The following is a 19,248-nucleotide window of genomic DNA, read 5'->3' on the forward strand; positions in this document are numbered from 1 at the left end:
TGAAAGTATGGAGCTCTTTGGAACTTCATCGGAGCCATGGCTGAAGCTTTGAGCTTGCCGACGCACCTTTAAAACAAATCAAAAGATTAAAATCGCAAAGGGATAAGGTAAGGGGGTTTGGTTTGGTGTTTGTTGGTGATTGATTTGGATTTTGAGTGGCTGTTTTGTGGTGGTTGTTTGGTGGCTGATGGTTCGTCAAAAAAGAAGAACAAATGGCGTTGTGGAGGTGGACTTATGGTGGTGATGGGTTGGTTGTTCTTCGCTGGAGAAGACAAAGAAAATTCTTGTATAAATTCAAATGAATGATTTCTCCGATGAGATTAGAGAAAGTGGGTGGGATTATAAAAAAGATACAACTATTAGAGAATTTTAATAATTAATTAGAGATTAATTAGTATAAAATAGAGTTAACAAAAAGAAAGTTAATTAATAAAGAAAAGAAAACAAAAATAATAGAAAAAATTATAAAATTTGACGTGGCACTGACATGGTGATGACGTGGCAGCGAGTGTAATACACTACATGCTGTGAGAGTGGTATTACACGTCTCAGGGAGTAAATAAATTCACTTTTAAGTAATAAAGGTGTGTAATAGGTCGTCATAATAGTTGAAGTGTGTAACTGATTTTTCGATATAAGTTGAAGGGGGAATTTATGCCTTTTCCCTTACATTTATTATAAAGTTAAAAGTTACTATATCAAATCATAATATTGAATCACCATTTGACAAATTATGTCTCAATTTCAAACAAATCAAAATAATCTATATCAAATATAATTCATATTAGGTCCTATAATTAATAAATTAAAGTTTGGTAGTGTTATAAGTTGAAACCACTATTTCCTCGATAAAATTGATCGACTAGAATGGAAGAACAATAAAGTTGTTGGGGGCATTTCCTAAATAGAAGAAGTCTTGGGTACATTTCTAGAATTCCAAAAGTTTGCCGGATGCCAAATCTAAAAATTAGGAAACAATTTCTCAATTTTTCATTTCTACGAAACAATTTCATTTGAGAGATCAGGCGAAATCCTAAGGACAATTGATTTGAAAATTCGACATGGATCTTAACCCAGTAAGCTTCATATTTTTCGTTATTTGATTCATTTTTTCATCTAATGTACAATCAAATCGATACTTTGAAATCTCACAATTGTTGTTTTTTTGTTGCATTGATGCTAGGGTTTTGCTTGAGCTCCTTCTTCTTTTAATTGATCTGTTGATTTACTCGTTGTTGCCATTACTTTTCTTCTGCATATCAAGTGTTACGGATCTGTCTTTGGGAATTGAAAATTTCCGCTTTAGTAAATTGTATAATCAGGTAGGTGTAAAATTTGTTTTAGTTGGATTAATTGTTACTGCAAATCTTGGTGAAATAATTGAATTAGTAAGAAGTGTTGATGTGCTAGTTTTGTTGATGCTAGGCTTAAGGACAATTATGGAGTCATAGTCACAATTTGATGAGTTTAGTATGGGACGAGTAGTCGATTACTCCCTCATGTTGATCCCCTTATTTACCAAGCAAGATCAAAATGATTAGGCATAGAGAATCTATAGATGGCTTTTTAAGTTCTGTCATTGATCGCCTATTTTATATAGTTGCATCTCTTTTTGAGAGATGGCATAGTATTCCTGCTTTATTCTATTCTCAAATCCATGTGAGCATTGCGCGGATTTCACATCCAGAAGGTAGAGTGCAGTTGGTTTATGTCTAGTGTAAAAGAAATCATCATATGATAAATCTTCTAAATGTTGAAATCCTAATTTGCTTCAAGGAACAGATTTTTTACTTGGACTGGACCCAAATATTGTAAAATGGATGTAGAAGACTTGTTAGCCAATCATTTTAGCTTGGGAATGGAGCTTGGTGATTGTTTTGTATACCTATATTTATTTATTTATTTTTAGAAATGTGCTATTAATTTTGGATGTCAGGTAAGTCCCACAGTCCCACTATATCATGTCAGTTACATGATCGGTGTGGTTAAGTTTTAGTTTGGTTTAGTATAAGGTACAACTAGCAGTCTAGCACACTTACCTTAGAGGATAGAATCACATGGATGAAAGTTGTTTCAAAAGACGTATAATTCCTCAAAATCCATCTGAACTTTAGAGAGAAAATGGCAGAAATAAAAGATTCATATAGAAGATACTGGCTAGTTGTAATTATAATCTATGTTGCTCGGACTCTTCAAAATGTCGACAGGTGTGTGTAGGGTCCTCCAAAAGTAGTGTGTTTTTGGAGGATTCGACACAGGTGGGGCAACAATTTTGGAGAGTCCGAGCAACATGGATTAGAACTTAATTATATTGGTACACTTACATTAGCTCAAACATTATAGTAGTTTTTTTTTACCCCTTTTTACCTTGTTTATATATTCGTATGTTAGTAGAAAATCTAGAGAACTCTAGCGGTAGATAATCCCAAACTATTGAATAGTGGAATGAAACTGGTCTTAATGTAGGGAAATATATCCATAGAGCCAATCTCAACTAGCATGGGATTGAGTGATAGTTGTGTTGTTATTGTTGTAATCTTTAGTTCATTCCTTTTGTATCAATCATCTGGATAAAAGGGGGATATATGATCTAGGATAAGCATGCAGGTAAAACATGATTTTTTATCGGACATCCCCGAAGGTAATGTTCTTTTAAAAAAAATAAAAAAGTTTAACCTTTTAATACATAATACTCTATAGCTTAGAGGAGTTTGTAGCCTTCCAGTTATCTTACTTTTCTCTGTTACTTATTTTAGATGATCTTCCCTTCTTGTTTTCTCTCTTTTACTACCTTTGCTGGTCCTTTCCCCTTACACCCCTAAACACTCTCTGCCGCAAGGAAAGGAGGGAGCACATAGAATTTGTTGATTGATTCTGTCATAAAGTTAATTAAACTGTCACATTCTTTCTCAGCCTGCAGGGGAGGACTATGCACACCCACAGATATGTTTTTTCCATGTGCTCTTCAAGGTCTAGCTTATTACATAGTCTTCTTATTTTAATGTCTTAGGTTGTAATTGTGTTCATTTAACACATTTTCTTTGCATTGACAGGCAGCAGCATTAGCGTTTTATATTCTGTCAGCTTTATTTGTTGATAGTTTTGTTATCATCTTTGTGATAACTGTTCTTTTAGCTGCTCTTGACTTTTGGGTGGTTAAGAACGTCAGTGGACGTATTCTTGTGGGTTTAAGGTGGTGGAATGAAATAGATGACAATGGCGAGAGTGTGTGGAGATTTGAGTGCCTTGATCAAGAGGTGGGTAATCTTGTTTCAGGTTCCTTAGCATACATCTTTACCTTCAGACGATCATTTATTTTAGAGGTGCTTGCCCATTTAGTCTTAATGATTAACTTTGTTGCCCTGGACAAACCTTTTCCTTCACTTCTCCTTTCAGTCAATGGCTCGCATGAACAAGAAGGATTCCTGGCTGTTTTGGTGGACTTTGTACCTAACAGTAAGTGAAGACTCTATCACACTTGTTTCTTATTCTAATGTTCAACATAACAAGTTGAGCACATGTACTGTACAATCAGAAAACAAGAAAAATCGGCAACAAACAACAAAATATGTGTGGATAAGAACAATGGCCCTTCACACCTTGGCTTCTCGATTTTTGTTTTCAGCTTTTACTTTTTCAGGATTCAGACTTCAAAGATATTCTAGTATATGGTGTAGACCTTATTTATTTCTATCTGTGTCTTATTTTTGCATAAGTGAAATAGTTAGCCGTTGATGTGTTGCAGCTAATCCGTGTACTTTGTTGTAGGCTGTTGCTTGGTTCTTTCTCGCAATATTCTCCCTCATTAGGTTCCAAGCTGATTATCTTCTCGTTGTTGGAGTTTGCTTGACTCTCGGTGTCGCAAATATTGTTGGTTTCACTAGATGCCGTAAAGGTGTGTACTTACTCTTAACTTCTATTGATTCTGCTTCTAACAATATCTTTACCACTGGAGTTTTACTTTGTTTGGGTGCTCTAGTTTTCATGCAAGAGCATAAATGTATGACGGTAGATTTTGTTAGGTTCCCTCATTAGTTTGTGTATTCTTTTATTCACTTCTGTCTTGCTCTCACTGGGTATGTGGGTATGTATGTATGTTGTTGCTTCTGTCTTGCTCTGCTTGTTTCAGTTTTCATTTTTGTGTTTGGTAGTCATGATCAGATGTCTGTGTACTATTCCCTTTTGAATTTTGCTTTCCAGTACGCCTTTACTGTTTTATCTTCATATATATTTTTCTCTTTCTAAAATCCAGATGCTAAGAAGCAGCTTCAAGCATTTGCAACCCAGACTCTCACTTCTCGGTTCTCCTCTACTCTACAGTCGGCATTTAGTGTTGTTTGATCAGTTAATACAGAACCAGCTAGTTGTGGGAGGAAACTGGTCGTCAGTGTCCACCTCTACGAACAATCATGTATTGATTATATAATGGTGGTTTGTATACGCTGTGAAATTATGATGGCACATATTGGAGGGATGCTTAGGAGATTTTGACATGGTGTTAATTTGGACTTCTCCTTTATTGAGGTCTTGTACATGAACGTACTGGGAAAACATTTTTGTTCCTTTCAGTTTTCACGAATCCAATTGCTTCATTGTAATTTTTTTCGCACCGCGCAGCTGGTGAATAGATATATGGGCTATATGCATAAATGATTCTGAAATTTGCCATTCACGTTCTGTAGCAGGTGCAACTAGGGGGTATGGGGGAGAGGTTCCATTTGTTTGCGGTGTTCGTATTCGTTTTCTAATATACTCTGATATGTGTTACTCGAGTTGAGGCAATTTCGGAATCTACGAGGTAGGGGCAAGGTTACTAATTACACTATGTCCTCTTTAGACTCCACTTATGTGAGATTTCATTGTGTATACTATTCTGTTTCGTTTTCTTCTTTTTTCCTTCCGTTTCTGGTCCTATGATATTTTAAGATTAGTTTCTTTACAATATCTTGAAGAGATTTAACCCAGGATATCTCCTATGTCTTGATTTTTTAATTATTTTTAAAGGTGATCTTGACTATAGTTAGGTGAATTGGGGGTGATTATAATTATAATTATAATTTATAAAAGTCGCAACTCTTCATAAAAGTCGCAACTTTTAATGAAAATGGAAGACTAGTTTTGAAAATAAAATAAACTAAAAGGGAATTTTAATTTGTGGTGGAGCGACGTAGACGGGCCTAGGATAAAAAGTAACTGCAACAATATAGCCAGATCAAAGTGTATGTAAATTTTAGCCCTATTTTTTGGTGAGCGTAGAGATTATTTTCAATAGACATCAGCTCAAAAAGCAAAGTCATTCGAAAAGGGGAGCAAATGGAAAAAGGGATAGCAAAAAAAAAAGCATTAAAGAAAAAAGAAACTACACAATTACTAAATACTAATACTAATAAAACAAGAGCATGTGGGATTAGCCCCTTCCTAACGTGCAATCATGCTCAATTACTTATTAACCTAGTATCCTAATTTTCACCAACATATTTTTTTATCTAGGATTATGTTCTCAAAAGTTGAATTTATGTCATATCTAATCATACTTTCGAAATAACACATTTATGTACCTCCTCATCACATGCTCCAACCATTCCATCCCAGTATGCTGAGATAATACTCTCTTCATCCCATTTTATATGTCACATTTTTACTTTGCACTTGCATTAAGAAATGATGTAACTTTACCTTCTACAGTTATTTAATTTTTTTGGAACTCAAGTTTTCAATCAATGAATATAAATTAATTTATTTTGATTAATTAATTTAACCAATGAACATGAATCATTTACTTATCAATGCTAATAACTCACAAGGGTAAAAAAGGAACAATATGCTAATTTATGCATTGATTTTATGAAATGAGAAGAATTATGAACCAACTATTTAAAATCAATGACAAGTATTATAGACCAACTATTTACAGAAAGGGTCGGAGGGATTATAAAGGAAACTAATTTTGCTTATCCTCAAAACTACCCCTTACAGTAGAGACCAAAAACTAAAAAGTGTTTTATACATTGTCATTATGCGGCAATCAAGAATGGGTAGATTGAGAGGCTATGGTTTTGTTTGAACTAAAGGCTGAGGCAAGTGTGGATACCTAACTGAAAATTGTGGAGGGATTCTAAGTGGGGTCTCTGTCTTATCTCAATTGTAAGAATGAGAGGAAGCCAGAACAAATCATAATCACTAGAAGAAGAAGAACAAATGGACAACAAGAAAATCATCATAGCCCTTCTTCTTCTTCTTCTTTATTCTCTGCCCCAATTTCTTCTTCACACTGAGGAAGGAAAAGGCAACAAATCAGCAACAATATGGCTAGTTTGGTTGCTATTCAACCCAAACAGCCTTCTTTCTCTGTTCTCCCTTCTTCCCATTCTGACTTCAATGGTGCCAGATTGATCTCCTCATTTCAGGTACCCACTTTACCAGAAAGGAAATGTTGGGCTTTTTGTGGGTTTGGGTAGAATTTTTTTGTCACTCTGTTTGAATACTGACTTGGGGTTTAGCTAGTATTTCATAATTTGCATAAAAATCCTACCTTTATCTGTTATGGTTTCAAGAAGATTATAAAAATGTAATCTTTACTAGACATTAGGCTATAATATGTGTCTATTGTGTGGTAATGTTTTTTTTAATTTTATAACGTGGTATCCTGACCAGTTTTTGCGATTAATTAGTCGGTACGGGGTAGCTACTACATTCCACCACTACATGTAGGATAACTCTGTCTAACAAGTCTTGGATAAATAGGAAGAAATCACTTTTAGTGTATTTAAACTTGAGACCTCCTGGGTCTCAATCCAGTTTATTGACCTCTAGGTCACACCCTTGGGTGCTAGTGTGATAATGTTATCTTTCTCTTTTTATGGTAATTTTTGGCTTATGCAAGACAAGAAGAGTGAGTATTAGTTGTTTAGAATGTTGAGAATTGATGCTTATTCATATTCTATATGTATCAAGAAGCTGCTGCTTTTGCTTTGCTGCATAATGAGTTGATATGATAGGTTTTTCTGGTTTACTTTTATATGATGGTTATAGTATAAGAGGAAACCATGCCTGTCAAAAGGAGCATTGCAAGTTACAGCCTCGAGTGAAAAGAAAATCCTTATAATGGGAGGCACGCGATTCATTGGTGTATTTCTATCCAGACTTCTTGTGAAAGAAGGCCACCAGGTAATCAACCCGGCCTAAGCTCTCTTTAAAGTTCAAATCATTTTTCGACTTCTACGATGTCATCCAAATTGTTACGAGGCGAAGATTTTAACCTTTGGAGCGAAGATTATAACCTTTGATGTTTGAAGTTGCCTTGAAAATTCACGATCTTATGATGTTTCACAAATGCAGGTTACTCTATTCACAAGAGGAAAAGCTCCAATATCTCAACAATTACCAGGTGAATCAGACCAGGATTATGCTGATTTCTCCTCCAAGGTATGTTGGATATTAAATGAGCTTTATTTAAAGCTTTGCGATTACATGATTTAAGTTACACTAAGTAATGAGATTTTTTGTTCCAACTGCAGTTATTGCACTTGAAGGGTGACAGAATGGATTTCGATTTTGTGAAGAGTAGTCTTTCTGCAGAGGGCTATGATGTTGTATATGACATAAATGGTACTAATGGTGTTTTATTCTATATCACAATGTATTCCCCGTTTTCTTGTCGTTACAAACATTTTTTTCTGGTAGAAGTATGTTTCTATTTTTTCCTCCTTTTTGGTCTCTTGTTCATGAACTGTACTTTTGTTATTCAGGACGTGAAGCAACTGAAGTGGAGCCAATATTGGATGCATTACCTAATCTAGAACAGTAAGCTGTGAATCCTCGTAATACATATCATGAACGATTTGCCTTGAGGATGGATTTCTGCTATGATTCTGTACCAGGAATCATTACTACTATACCATTAGCTTGAACTATTTTACAATATTTGGTCATGAATTGATCGCATTCATATGGCTTAGCCACTCTTTACTAGGTAAACGTTATATGAATGGCCGGATTGTGGTATTCCTTTTTATCTGATCATTTTAACTTGCCTATGAATCTCAGGTACATATACTGCTCTTCAGCTGGTGTATACCTTAAAACTGATTATTTACCACATTTTGAGGTCAGTTTAGTAGCATATGGTTATTTTTTGAGCTTATTTTCAGTCTACTTGTGATACTAGGTAGTTAATAAGAATAAACAACAACACATGGCTGTCATTTTGGTTAGTAGACACACTTAAAAACAACTTTTTTGCTCAAACAAGGAGGAGTTTTACACAGGAGATTATTGTCAATATTTCAGTTCCAAGTTCTTAATAATAATGTTAGACTGGAGGCACTTACAAAATTCTTATTATTGAACCTTGTCTGCTGGCAGAGAGATTAGACTTCATAATTTGTTTATCTCTGAGGTGTAACAAATAGCAGCTTATCTGCTCGGTCCTATTTGCACCTTGCTTCAGCCTTTCTTCTAATTTTTGGTCTTATCTTGACCCTTATTCTTTATGTAGTTGTTTTCCCCAAGGCTAACAAAAACATCTTGCTCAATGTCAACAGGTTGATGCAGGTGACCCGAAGAGCAGGCATAAAGGAAAGCTTGAGACAGAGAGCTTGTTAGTATCACGAGATGTTAATTGGACTTCTCTAAGGCCTGTTTATATTTATGGGCCACTTAACTACAATCCTGTTGAAGAGTGGTTCTTCCACCGATTGAAAGCTGGTCGCCCAATTCCAATTCCTAACTCAGGGATGCAAATAACTCAACTTGGACATGTGAAGGTTAGTCAGCACATATTAAAAGAGTAGTTCACATCTTTCTAGTGTAAGCTTCAAGCAATGCTATCACCCTAGAAGTTCAACGGAGACATGTTTGCTTAGGTCCTCTAGGTATTCAATCTTTGCAAGTGGCCTCCATTTAGTAAAGACCAGGAAATATGTCTTTTCAAGTAGGAGCAACGTACTCTTGGTCCACTTTCAGGCAATACTTGAATTCGACAACATCATACCATAATGAGCTTAGGAATCGTCTAAAATAAGAATCACAACCCTGGTCTATGAGATAATATTTTTTGCTTTTGGTTGGATATTGGCAGGATCTTGCAAAGGCCTTTGTTCAGGTTCTTGGAAATGAGAAAGCAAGCAAGCAAGTATTTAACATATCCGGAGAGAAATATGTCACATTTGATGGATTAGCTAAGGCTTGCGCCAAGGTAATTTTTTTTGGTCAATGTTAGCTTATATTGCTTCTAAAAGCTTTGAATGATATACAATTGACCGTCAATATTCCTAATCCAGGCTGGTGGTTTCCCTGAACCCGAGCTTGTTCATTACAACCCTAAGGAGTTTGATTTTGGCAAGAAGAAAGCATTCCCATTCCGTGACCAGGTAAACATTAGTGTGTTGATTTCAGTTTTTTACCATTCATATTGAAATTTGAGACATTCTTTATCAAAGAATCAAAATGATATAACCAAACTAAATGTGAATCATCAGTAAAGGTTCACAACATGTTCACCGCGTCTTATCTTAGTCTCTTCCTAAAACACACATCAGTATTCTACATGAGTTTGTGTGCTTGAATAAAACACACATTTTAGTACAATCAATCGTAGTCCAAACGAAATACTACAAGAAGGTTTATTTCCTTGGTTGAAGTTGTTAGTAGTCTGTTTAATATCGGATTCTGGTCCAACATTAGTCTATCTATGTCTTTTCGTTGGTTTTAACATCGAAATTCTACAGCATTTCTTTACATCAATCGAAAAGTCAAAGGCTCTGCTAGGATGGAAACCGGATTTTGATCTGGTGGAAGGTCTTACAGACTCTTACAACCTAGATTTCGGACGGGGAACATTCAGGAAAGCAGCTGATTTCTCTACAGATGATATGATTCTTGAAAAGAAACTAGTTCCCCAGAGCTAGGCTTTCCTGTTTTTCATTTTATAAGTTTTGGTTTCTTACTTTTCCTCCAAGAAGTTCACAAGTCTTTAGTGGCCAAACTATTTGAAATTTTCCTTGTATACTCACTGAGATGAAATGAATAACAAGTATTGTCATTTTGCCATCAACATTTTGTTGGGGAAGGGGGTATAGTGTCGCGGTTGTATAAACTATGCGAAGTTGAACAAAATATTTTGGTCAAAAAATGTCCTTGCCATTAATAGTTTGATTAAAAAATGCTCCGATTGTTACTTTATTGAGTCAAAAATGTCTTTTTCCTAAAAAAATATATATGTTATTTTGCTTCAATTTAGTTGTTAGAATATAATACTATCTCTGTTTCAGTTTGTTTCTCCTATTTTTCTTTTTAGTCCGTTTAAAAAAGAATGTCTTTTTCTTTTTTGATAATTTTTTAATTTCAACTTTTCACATGACATGTTTTAGGCCGTAAGATCCGCATATCTTTAATTTACAACCACAAAATTCAGATTTTTTCCCTACTTTCTTATGTCTATATTCGTTTGGTTTTAATAAATGCTAAAAATGTATGTAATGCCTTAAATAAAAGTTCAAAAGAGATTCATGGGCGACACAATTAATATCGTGGTCACACGAGTGTGAATATTAAAAGAGTGAGAGCATAGCACGTACACTCTATATTTTTCGCTAGCTTTCAAAAAATAATTATCTTTTATCGATTTGATATAAAAGTAAAATAAATTTTTTTAAAGAAAAATTGTATATAATAACAAATTATTAATTCAAATTAAATGTTATAACCACAGTTTGATTTAATTGTAACTCGTAACAAACTGTTGCCATTCGCCTCTGTCCCTGAAATTCTCGTTGCCACTCTCCCTTTCTCGCTCGCCAGTCTCTCCCTCGCCTCTCTCACTTTATACAAACACAAATGTATAAATTGTATTTTTGTTTGTATAAAGCGAGAGAAAATTGTATATACACATGCAAATACATATATCTTCGTCCTATACACTTATAATTATACAATACAAATTTTTCCCTGCCCAGTTCTCTTTTGCCTTTATCTCTTTCTCGTTTTACACAAACACAAATTATACAAAATAAATGTATAATTTGTGTTTGTATAAAGCGAGAGAGAGAGAGATTTGATATACAAACGTTTTATTTCGATTCAATTGTATACAAATTCAAATTTTATGCAGATATACAGACACATGAAATTGAATTGAGAGGCTGCCAGCAATTTTATACAATTCTAATTCCCCAGCGATATATACAAACTATAGCTATAACATACAAATATAATTTTTATGTTTGCTAAACGTGAAAGTTAGCTTTTTTTTTAATCATATAGTTGCTGGCCGCTAGGTGTACCTAATTATGACGCGTTTTTGCCGGCTTTTTTCGTCGCCCAATTTCATTCCCCAACGTATATAATTTACTAGCTCCTATTTGACTTTGTATTTAGATCCGTTAACAACGTTCATTTTTATAAAGTTTCTGGTCTGATTACTTTCTGTTGTACAAATATTATCATAGTTTATATAATCAAAAGGATAAATATTATTTCGAATATTTTATATCAAATCAACATAATTTATCATATACCTATTTATTTGATGTAAACATAAGATATATAAGAAGACTTTTACTTGATTATAGTGTTGCATGCCACACCATTTTAAGCATTTCAATAAATTGTCCGCATTAAAGGTTATGATGAAACGATAAGTAGTTTTTATTGACAACTAAAGTCTTCAAGTTTGAGTTTGAGAATAAAATCATCTTTTATAAGGAGTATTTTATCCTTAAAAATAAAGAGCTACTCAATATAAATTTAATTAATCGAGCTTCAAAATGTATCTACAAAATATTGGAGGAAAAAACAAAAACTGTCCCACAAGCTGGAGTGTCGGTTTGTTTAGCTCAAGTTCATTTAAGTAGGAATAGGAATAAAATAATTAATATAAGATGAGTATATTATATTCACAAATTACAACTTTAGTTAGACGTTTGAGTTATTACCAAATTATATTGTTCAACAAGATTAGTCACTCTAGGAGTGAAAAAGCTCAATTAATAAGATTCATTTCTTATTAGATCTTTCAATGCGGATATATAATGTTGGGTGATTAAGTTTTGACTTTAACATGAAATGTGAATGAACTTTTTAATTTAAATTTTTGACCTCTCAAATTTATTTTAAAAAATACTTCATCTATTTCATATCAACTGAAGTTTTTAGATTTTTTTCATGGTTCAAAATAATTGAATTGTCCAAAGTTCAAGACGGATGTTTGAATTTTTGTTTCATCTTTGCCTTTTTCTTTACTAAAGTTTGATATTTTCTAGGAGATAAATTACACTATTTGCAACGTTAAATCATGTCCATAAATATTTTTCTTATTAATAAATGTATATTATCTCACAAATTCAGTTAATACGGAGTAGCAAGGGTACTATAGTACGTTTCATTATTAATAAGTTCCCAGTTGGATAGCATTAAATTAAAAAAAAAAAAAACTTTAGGTAAACGGAATCAACCAATAATTACAACGCGTTTTTTTTTAGAATCCCACCTCTTATTATAATTATATATAGTTTTTGTAATAAAATAAATAACCACTCCGTATCCGCAACTATAATCGAACGCGCAATTGACAGATCTAATTAATTTATGACAGCTCTAATATCCTCTCATATTATAAAAAGAAAATTCTCCTAATGAAATATTAAACTCAGCTTACTCTTAATACAAAAAACTAATGTAAGTCTAATCTTACTAATGCAAAGATTACGCATCTATACAGTCAGCTAATCAAGTGGTGGATGTTATGGCGAGAGGATTAACTAATATACAATGATGATGCAAAACAAATTTACACAATCAAGTCACTTGAAAATTAATTAGAGTTGTGAAAATCAAATTATTTTGTAGGTCGGATAAAATTAGTCCTCATGGATCGATGACCAACAATACATGGTAAATGACCTATTATAATAATTATAAACGATTTAATAGTGTAAAATTTCATATATTATCGGATTATATAGTGTAATGCTAAATGAGATCGAGTGGACAAGGGTGAAACTATCCATGTTCAAATGGAGTCAATTCACATACGCATGAGCGAAATCATCATTTTAATAGCTTTGGTTTAAATTTTGTATTTATATTGGAAAATAATATCACAACATACTTAGTTAATAGTGAAATTCCACCAGATGTGTCTAAAAATGATATAATGTACCATCAGCTCAAGTGCATCAAATCCAAACAAAACTATAAGAATATGACTAGTACTATATCAGTACTATATCAAATACAAACAAGCCTAAACCCGCGGACAGTAAACAACACACCATCTATATTATCCTTATATATTAATATGCGACATCCACTCCTTCTTAATAGTTTAATTATTTGGTTTTTTTTCCAAACTTGCACTTTATATATTCCCCCAAAGCTACTCCTAATTTGTCTCCTATTTTTTCTCAAAACAAAAAAAACTACAACCACCCCTCATTAGTTTACAATCTAAAAACCAAATGCAATTCCCAGCCATTTTCTTCAAAACTCGTTTCATTTACAATCTCTTCAACCCAATCCTCCTCTCCTTACTCCCAAAAAAACTCATCTCCTTCCTTCCTCCATCTTGGTTCCACCAAAAACACCTCCATTCGCGGTCACCGGCGCCGCCACAACAATCGCCGGTTTCCGTTTCCGACGCCGTTCAATCGCATATTCAGAAGAGAATGGACTCAGACGAACTCCGACGTATTTTCCAAATCTTCGATCGGAACGGCGACGGACGGATAACGAAGAATGAATTAAACGATTCGTTAGAGAATATGGGGATATTCATACCAGATCCGGAATTAATCCAGATGATCGAGAAGATCGATGTGAATGGAGACGGTTGCGTCGACATAGATGAGTTTGGTTCGCTTTACCAGACCATCATGGATGAACGCGACGAAGAAGAAGATATGCGTGAGGCATTCAATGTGTTCGATCAAAATGGCGATGGATTCATTTGTGTTGATGAATTGAAATCTGTTCTCGCATCGTTAGGGCTAAAACAGGGACGAACGGTAGAGGATTGTAAACAAATGATTAACAAAGTGGACATTGATGGAGATGGAATGGTTAATTTTGCAGAGTTTAAGCAGATGATGAGAGGAGGTGGTTTTGCTGCATTGAGTTAGTTTAATTTTTATTTTTTTTTAATTATTTCGTTTTTTTTTCCCACTATTTTTATTAAAATAGAGAAGCAAAGAATAATTTTTATTTTATTTTTTTATTGTCATAGGCTGTGACATGTAAATAAATTGTTACTGCTATTATTTTATTTTTTCAGTTGTTAATTGTGTTCGGCTTCTCTTCTACCTCCATGTTGATGTTAGGCGTACTAAGCTTTCATTATATAATGGTTCAAAAAGGAAAAAATTGCATCATAAAAGATTTTCAAAAAAAAGAATTTAAAAATTTATCGAATTAGCTAAAGGTATAAAGTAATGTTTTACAACTCTTAGATTAATTTGTTTTTTTTTAATCTATTGGTGCATGATCATTTGCCTTGAGAACTTTAAATGATTGGTTCAATGAATTCAATTTGTGGCATCTTAGATCCCATTAGAAGGAAAGCACTCTCTGGTAAACTATTCTTAATTTTTTTGAAATTCTAACTCGATTTAAAAAAAAAAAGACAAATTACTTAACTACACTCTTTTACTTACCTTAATATCCATTTATCCCTACTTATTTTAAAAATTTCAAAAATCCTTATTTATCTATGTATCCCGCTATGTGGAATGTATCAAATGTTATGTATCCCGTGTACAACGCTATGTATCCCACTATGTGAAATGTATCAAACCTAATGTATCCCATGGGGCGGCTCTAAGGCTTGGCCAGTGGGGCCATTGCCTTAGGCCTCAAAAATTTGAAGGCCCCAAATTTGTTTAAATTATTATTATTATTAATTTTATTATATATTAATATAATTTATATAAATAAAATTGTTATTGTATATTTTTTATTATTATTTGTTTGAGAGTATTTGATATATTTGTTTTAACTTTCAATTTTAAATTTTATCCTTTTTACATAGGAACTAATATATATATATATATATATATATATATATATATATATTGATAACATAATTAAAAAAATTCAATCTTTTCTTAAACTATGCGAACATAAAAATATTCATGCACAAGTTTTCTTCTTTTTTTTTAATTTAATTTATTATATGAAAATTTTATAATTTGTTTTAGATATTCACCAATGAGTGCTACTTATAATGGAATGAATTATATCATTTAAAAGAATTATGTCATTTAAATTGATCAGAAATTTGTACTTTTTGTTACTATCCATGCTCAAAACTTCAACTATTAAGTTATGTATGTTTTTTTCTTTTTCTTATTTGTGATGGTAGCCAAATTAAAATTTCAATTTGAGTTTTGAAGCTTAACATCGATAATCCATCACTTTTGTTTTTTGTACTCTTCGTCCTTTCTTTTTTTGTGTGTGAAATTTGATATTTTTTGCCTTAAATGATTAATCTATTGTGTAGAAAATAAATTTTCTTTTTAGTGTATAAATTTAATAAAATAAATTTAAGGGCCTCTTAATATGATTTTGCCTTAGGCCTCGAGATCTGTTGAGCCGCCCCTGATTCCGTGCACAATGCTATGTATCCCGCTATGTTGAATGTATCAAACCTAATGTATTCCATGCACAACGCTATGTATCCCGCAAACATTATTTTTAAGGAATTTTTGGTAAATAGAAAACTAGAAGGGATAGGATATTATTTAGTACTTATAATATGTGGTTCCTATAATTTATACCAAAAAAAATACAAATAATGAATCAAAGCGCATGCCATATTAGCCATTTATTAATAGAAGTCGTCCGTGATCACTTTTTAAAAATATGATAAAAGTTTGAGAAAGTGGATAATCATTTAATAAAGATCCAATGTGAGGCTGAGCTAAAAAACAATCAAAATTTATAAAAATTATACGAACATGGATAGTTCTTTAGTAAAGACTGAGAGATTGAACTCAAACATAACTAAAATCAATAAAAATCATGCAAACATCTATGGAGTGTAGAAAAAAAACCTTGCTTTAACACAAAATCGTATATTATGGCAATTTACAATAGTTTCGATTATGTTTTTAATTATCTTTACGTATGTGTTTATAGGTAAGCAATATAGCTTGCATTGCTTAAATAGAACCATTAGTTAATATTAAGGAAATATTTTAAGTGCAATTTCATTTTTTTACGTAAAGGATTATTAATGATGATTTTTTGATTGCACATATACCTTAGTATTCGACCATAAGGTCATGCCTAATTTGCACACGTTTGTAAGATAATTATATCAACTTATAAAATGATCATTTAGACATTTTATTTTTGTTCTAAGTTTGTTTTTAAATCGGTGTATACTACCTAGCATGTATATCACGTGGTGCTTCATTTGAATAATTTTAGAGATGCTCAATCAGATATTGCAATCATAAAAAAAAAAAGTGTTGATCGAAGCTGACATATGTTTCCTGGAATTAATTGAGGCGATCATAAGTTGACTCAAGTACCATAATTATTAAAAAAAAAAAAAAAAAATTCTCTGTACCAAACACTATAAATGAATCTTTTTAAGTTTAGAATCAAAAATATAAGTTTAAACTTCATACCAATTTATCTGGTTTAAAATAAAAAAATGATAAATAAAATTTTCAAATATTTGTTGAAATTTCAAATTCCATAAATTATTCCTAAAATTTATATTATAAAAAAATTCCACATTATTTTTGTTGATCTCTGTATAGCTGTTTGTTTATGAACCAAACAACTCGTAATAGATCAGTGACCTTACGACGTCGTTTTGTTCATCTTCTCCGCAATTATTATATTCTTCATTCGGATTCAGTTTCTTTGGAGAATTTACTTGGATTTTTTGCTTAGTCTCAAGTCCCTGGTAATTCCTCTCCCTTGCCGATTTAGTTCAATTTTTTGTATGTGGTGTTCCATTGATTGGATCCTCAGTTTGAATTTTTTAAAATTTTAACTTTCATCAACCCTTACATTAGCATTGACAGCTATAATTTTCTGTGTTAATTTATCGTACATTGTTTGAATCTCATTAATTATGTGTAATTTAGTGGGTAAGTTGATGTTAATGGGAAAAAGGTTGTATTCCCGTAATATTTAAGGTAATAATCTAACAATTGATGGTTTAGGAGTTGTTTAAAAGCTTTGTTAAATGTATTTGGATGCTTTGTAGGATTTAATCTCTCAGTAATAATCTAACAATTGATTTCTGTGTTTTTTTGTTTTTTATTATGCTTTCAAGTTTTTTTTTTTTGATGTTGCGAGTTGTATAATTCTCGATCTAGGTGATATTCTATAGGTTTTGTGTTAAAAAACAAACAATGTGTGTCTAGTGTTGGATATGAAATGCTAAGATGGAATTAAGAAGGGGAAGAGGTTTTAAGACTTCTTTGTTTTTTTTTTTGTTGGAAAGAGTGAATATATGATTGGATTAATCAGCATCGGAGTTTAGATGAAATAACATGGTCAGTGATGATTCATATAGCTGGCGTTTGGGATTGACGCCTAGTTGTTTATGATTGTCAAAACACAGTTTCTGCTATAAAAGCATATGGATTGTTTATTCGTTTTGATTGAATGTATGGGTATCAATTTTCCTGTTGTTTTGCTTGTAAGTGTATATATCATCAGCCTTCTGATAAATAAGAAGGATATTCAATATGATTCGCATCTGTTCTAGTTTTTTGATAAATGATTTTTCTGTATAACAGCAGCAGAGGTGTTGAATTTAGAAGAACTATTTACAGATAGATAGTTCAAATTTGAAGGATTCTGAGTTTTTCACCATCTTTATCTTAGGTTAGGAAAAACCGCTTTCAATCACAGCACTGAAACAGCATCTTGAACTGTGAACTATGGACTCAACCCTGGAAAATGTAGCTTATTCCCCCAAAAATGTATTCATTCTATCTGGACAAAGTAACATGGCAGGTCGTGGTGGAGTAGAAAAGCATCACTGGGATGGCATTGTACCAAACGAGTGCCATCCTGATGCTTCTAGAATTTTCCGTCTTAGTGCACACCTCCATTATGAGGTGGCACGTGAGCCACTCCACCATGACATTGACGCCAAGAAGACCTGTGGTGTTGGGCCTGGAATGTCATTTGCAAATGCAATCAAGGACCGAGTGGAAGCTATTGGGTTAGTGCCATGTGCTGTAGGTGGAACTGCGATAAAGGAGTGGGCACACGGGCAACACTTGTATGTGAACATGGTCAAGAGAGCTAGAGCTGCCATGAGTCATGGAGGAGAAATCAAGGCAATGCTTTGGTATCAAGGAGAGAGTGATGCATTATCTCAGCATTGCGTTGACACCTATAAGGCTAATATGGAGAAGTTAATACATAACGTTCGTGCTGATTTGCATCTGCCATCTCTGCCAATTATTCAGGTTAGCTAATGTAGTTTGCTTCATGCCTAAATGATGCATGTTTGAAATAAGTAACATTATTATCACGCATTTCTCAACATTGAACGTTGAATACTAGAAAGTAGTTCTTTATGCTTTTGTTCAATAAATAAGTTTTGATAGTAAACCAATGAATAAGATCGATACCAAGATACACTCCTTTTCTTCCCCATGCAGTTGTTGTGAAACTTTAACTGACTAGTCTAGAAAATCATAAAGAGTGTTGCGTAAAATCACAAGGCCAGTTCAAATCTGCCTGATGCATGTAACACTTTTCAAGGATTTTGGCAATTGTGGTTAGGTATTTTGTGGATCAAAGTAGTTGAATATTTTCACATGTTCTTTAACTGCATTGCATTGTCCTATAGGTTGCAATTGCATCAGGAGATGAGAAGTATATTGAAAAGATTCGAGAGGCGCAAAAGGCGATTGATCTTCCAAATGTTGTATGTGTTGATGCCATGGGATTGCAGCTAAAGGAAGATAATCTCCATTTAACTACAGAGTCTCAAGTTAAATTAGGCCAAATGTTGGCTGATGCATACTTAACCCATTTTGCACCACAAGAACCTTCTGTTGCTTCATCTTGAAAAATTTGCTGTACTGTGTGTATGTAAACTAAAAACTATTTAATCCTGGCTCATGAACATAACGTGAGTGCTCATATAAGTATATTATTAATTTGAAGTAAGTTGACTCATTTTCTCTATCTCTTTATGTCTTTACTTTAAAACGAGTATTTCCTTGTCTGCATTTTTTCATATAGCTTTTAAATATTTTGAATTGTACAATT

At 33.0% G+C, this 19,248-nt stretch overlaps 4 protein-coding genes across 6 annotated transcripts; all 4 read left to right on the top strand.

The window, feature by feature from the left end:
- The first annotated feature begins 944 nt into the window (after nt 1–944).
- On the top strand, nt 945–4,536 carry LOC125874108 (Golgi apparatus membrane protein-like protein ECHIDNA). Its single transcript, XM_049554925.1, has 6 exons — nt 945–1,076; nt 2,914–2,970; nt 3,054–3,257; nt 3,397–3,456; nt 3,769–3,895; nt 4,253–4,536. Exons 1-6 carry the CDS (start codon nt 1,062–1,064, stop codon nt 4,339–4,341), a joined length of 552 nt encoding a protein of 183 aa, XP_049410882.1. The 5' UTR covers nt 945–1,061; the 3' UTR covers nt 4,342–4,536.
- Nucleotides 4,537–6,196: 1,660 nt separating this feature from the next.
- Nucleotides 6,197–10,054, top strand: LOC125874099 (chloroplast stem-loop binding protein of 41 kDa b, chloroplastic). Its single transcript, XM_049554913.1, has 10 exons — nt 6,197–6,407; nt 7,033–7,167; nt 7,339–7,425; nt 7,518–7,608; nt 7,749–7,803; nt 8,047–8,107; nt 8,544–8,765; nt 9,080–9,196; nt 9,282–9,371; nt 9,729–10,054. Exons 1-10 carry the CDS (start codon nt 6,306–6,308, stop codon nt 9,906–9,908), a joined length of 1,140 nt encoding a protein of 379 aa, XP_049410870.1. The 5' UTR covers nt 6,197–6,305; the 3' UTR covers nt 9,909–10,054.
- A 3,278-nt stretch (nt 10,055–13,332) lies between these two features.
- On the top strand, nt 13,333–14,394 carry LOC125874106 (calmodulin-like protein 3). The gene has a single exon (XM_049554923.1). The coding sequence runs from the start codon at nt 13,458–13,460 to the stop codon at nt 14,115–14,117; it is 660 nt and encodes a 219-aa protein (XP_049410880.1). The 5' UTR covers nt 13,333–13,457; the 3' UTR covers nt 14,118–14,394.
- Nucleotides 14,395–16,753: 2,359 nt separating this feature from the next.
- On the top strand, nt 16,754–19,161 carry LOC125874104 (probable carbohydrate esterase At4g34215). Of its 3 annotated transcripts, none has more exons than XM_049554919.1 (3): nt 16,754–16,912; nt 17,757–18,437; nt 18,824–19,161. In XM_049554919.1, the coding sequence occupies exons 2-3, from the start codon at nt 17,901–17,903 to the stop codon at nt 19,043–19,045; spliced, it is 759 nt and encodes a 252-aa protein (XP_049410876.1). In that variant the 5' UTR covers nt 16,754–16,912; nt 17,757–17,900; the 3' UTR covers nt 19,046–19,161. The 3 variants fall into 3 exon arrangements, with proteins under 3 accessions (XP_049410876.1, XP_049410875.1, XP_049410877.1); XM_049554918.1 differs by having other exon boundaries at nt 16,755–16,912; nt 17,845–18,437; XM_049554920.1 differs by having other exon boundaries at nt 16,755–16,912; nt 17,850–18,437.
- The last annotated feature ends 87 nt before the right edge of the window (nt 19,162–19,248 follow it).

This window comes from Solanum stenotomum, chromosome 8 (assembly GCF_019186545.1).
Source record: "Solanum stenotomum isolate F172 chromosome 8, ASM1918654v1, whole genome shotgun sequence".
Lineage (NCBI taxonomy): Eukaryota > Viridiplantae > Streptophyta > Magnoliopsida > Solanales > Solanaceae > Solanum > Solanum stenotomum.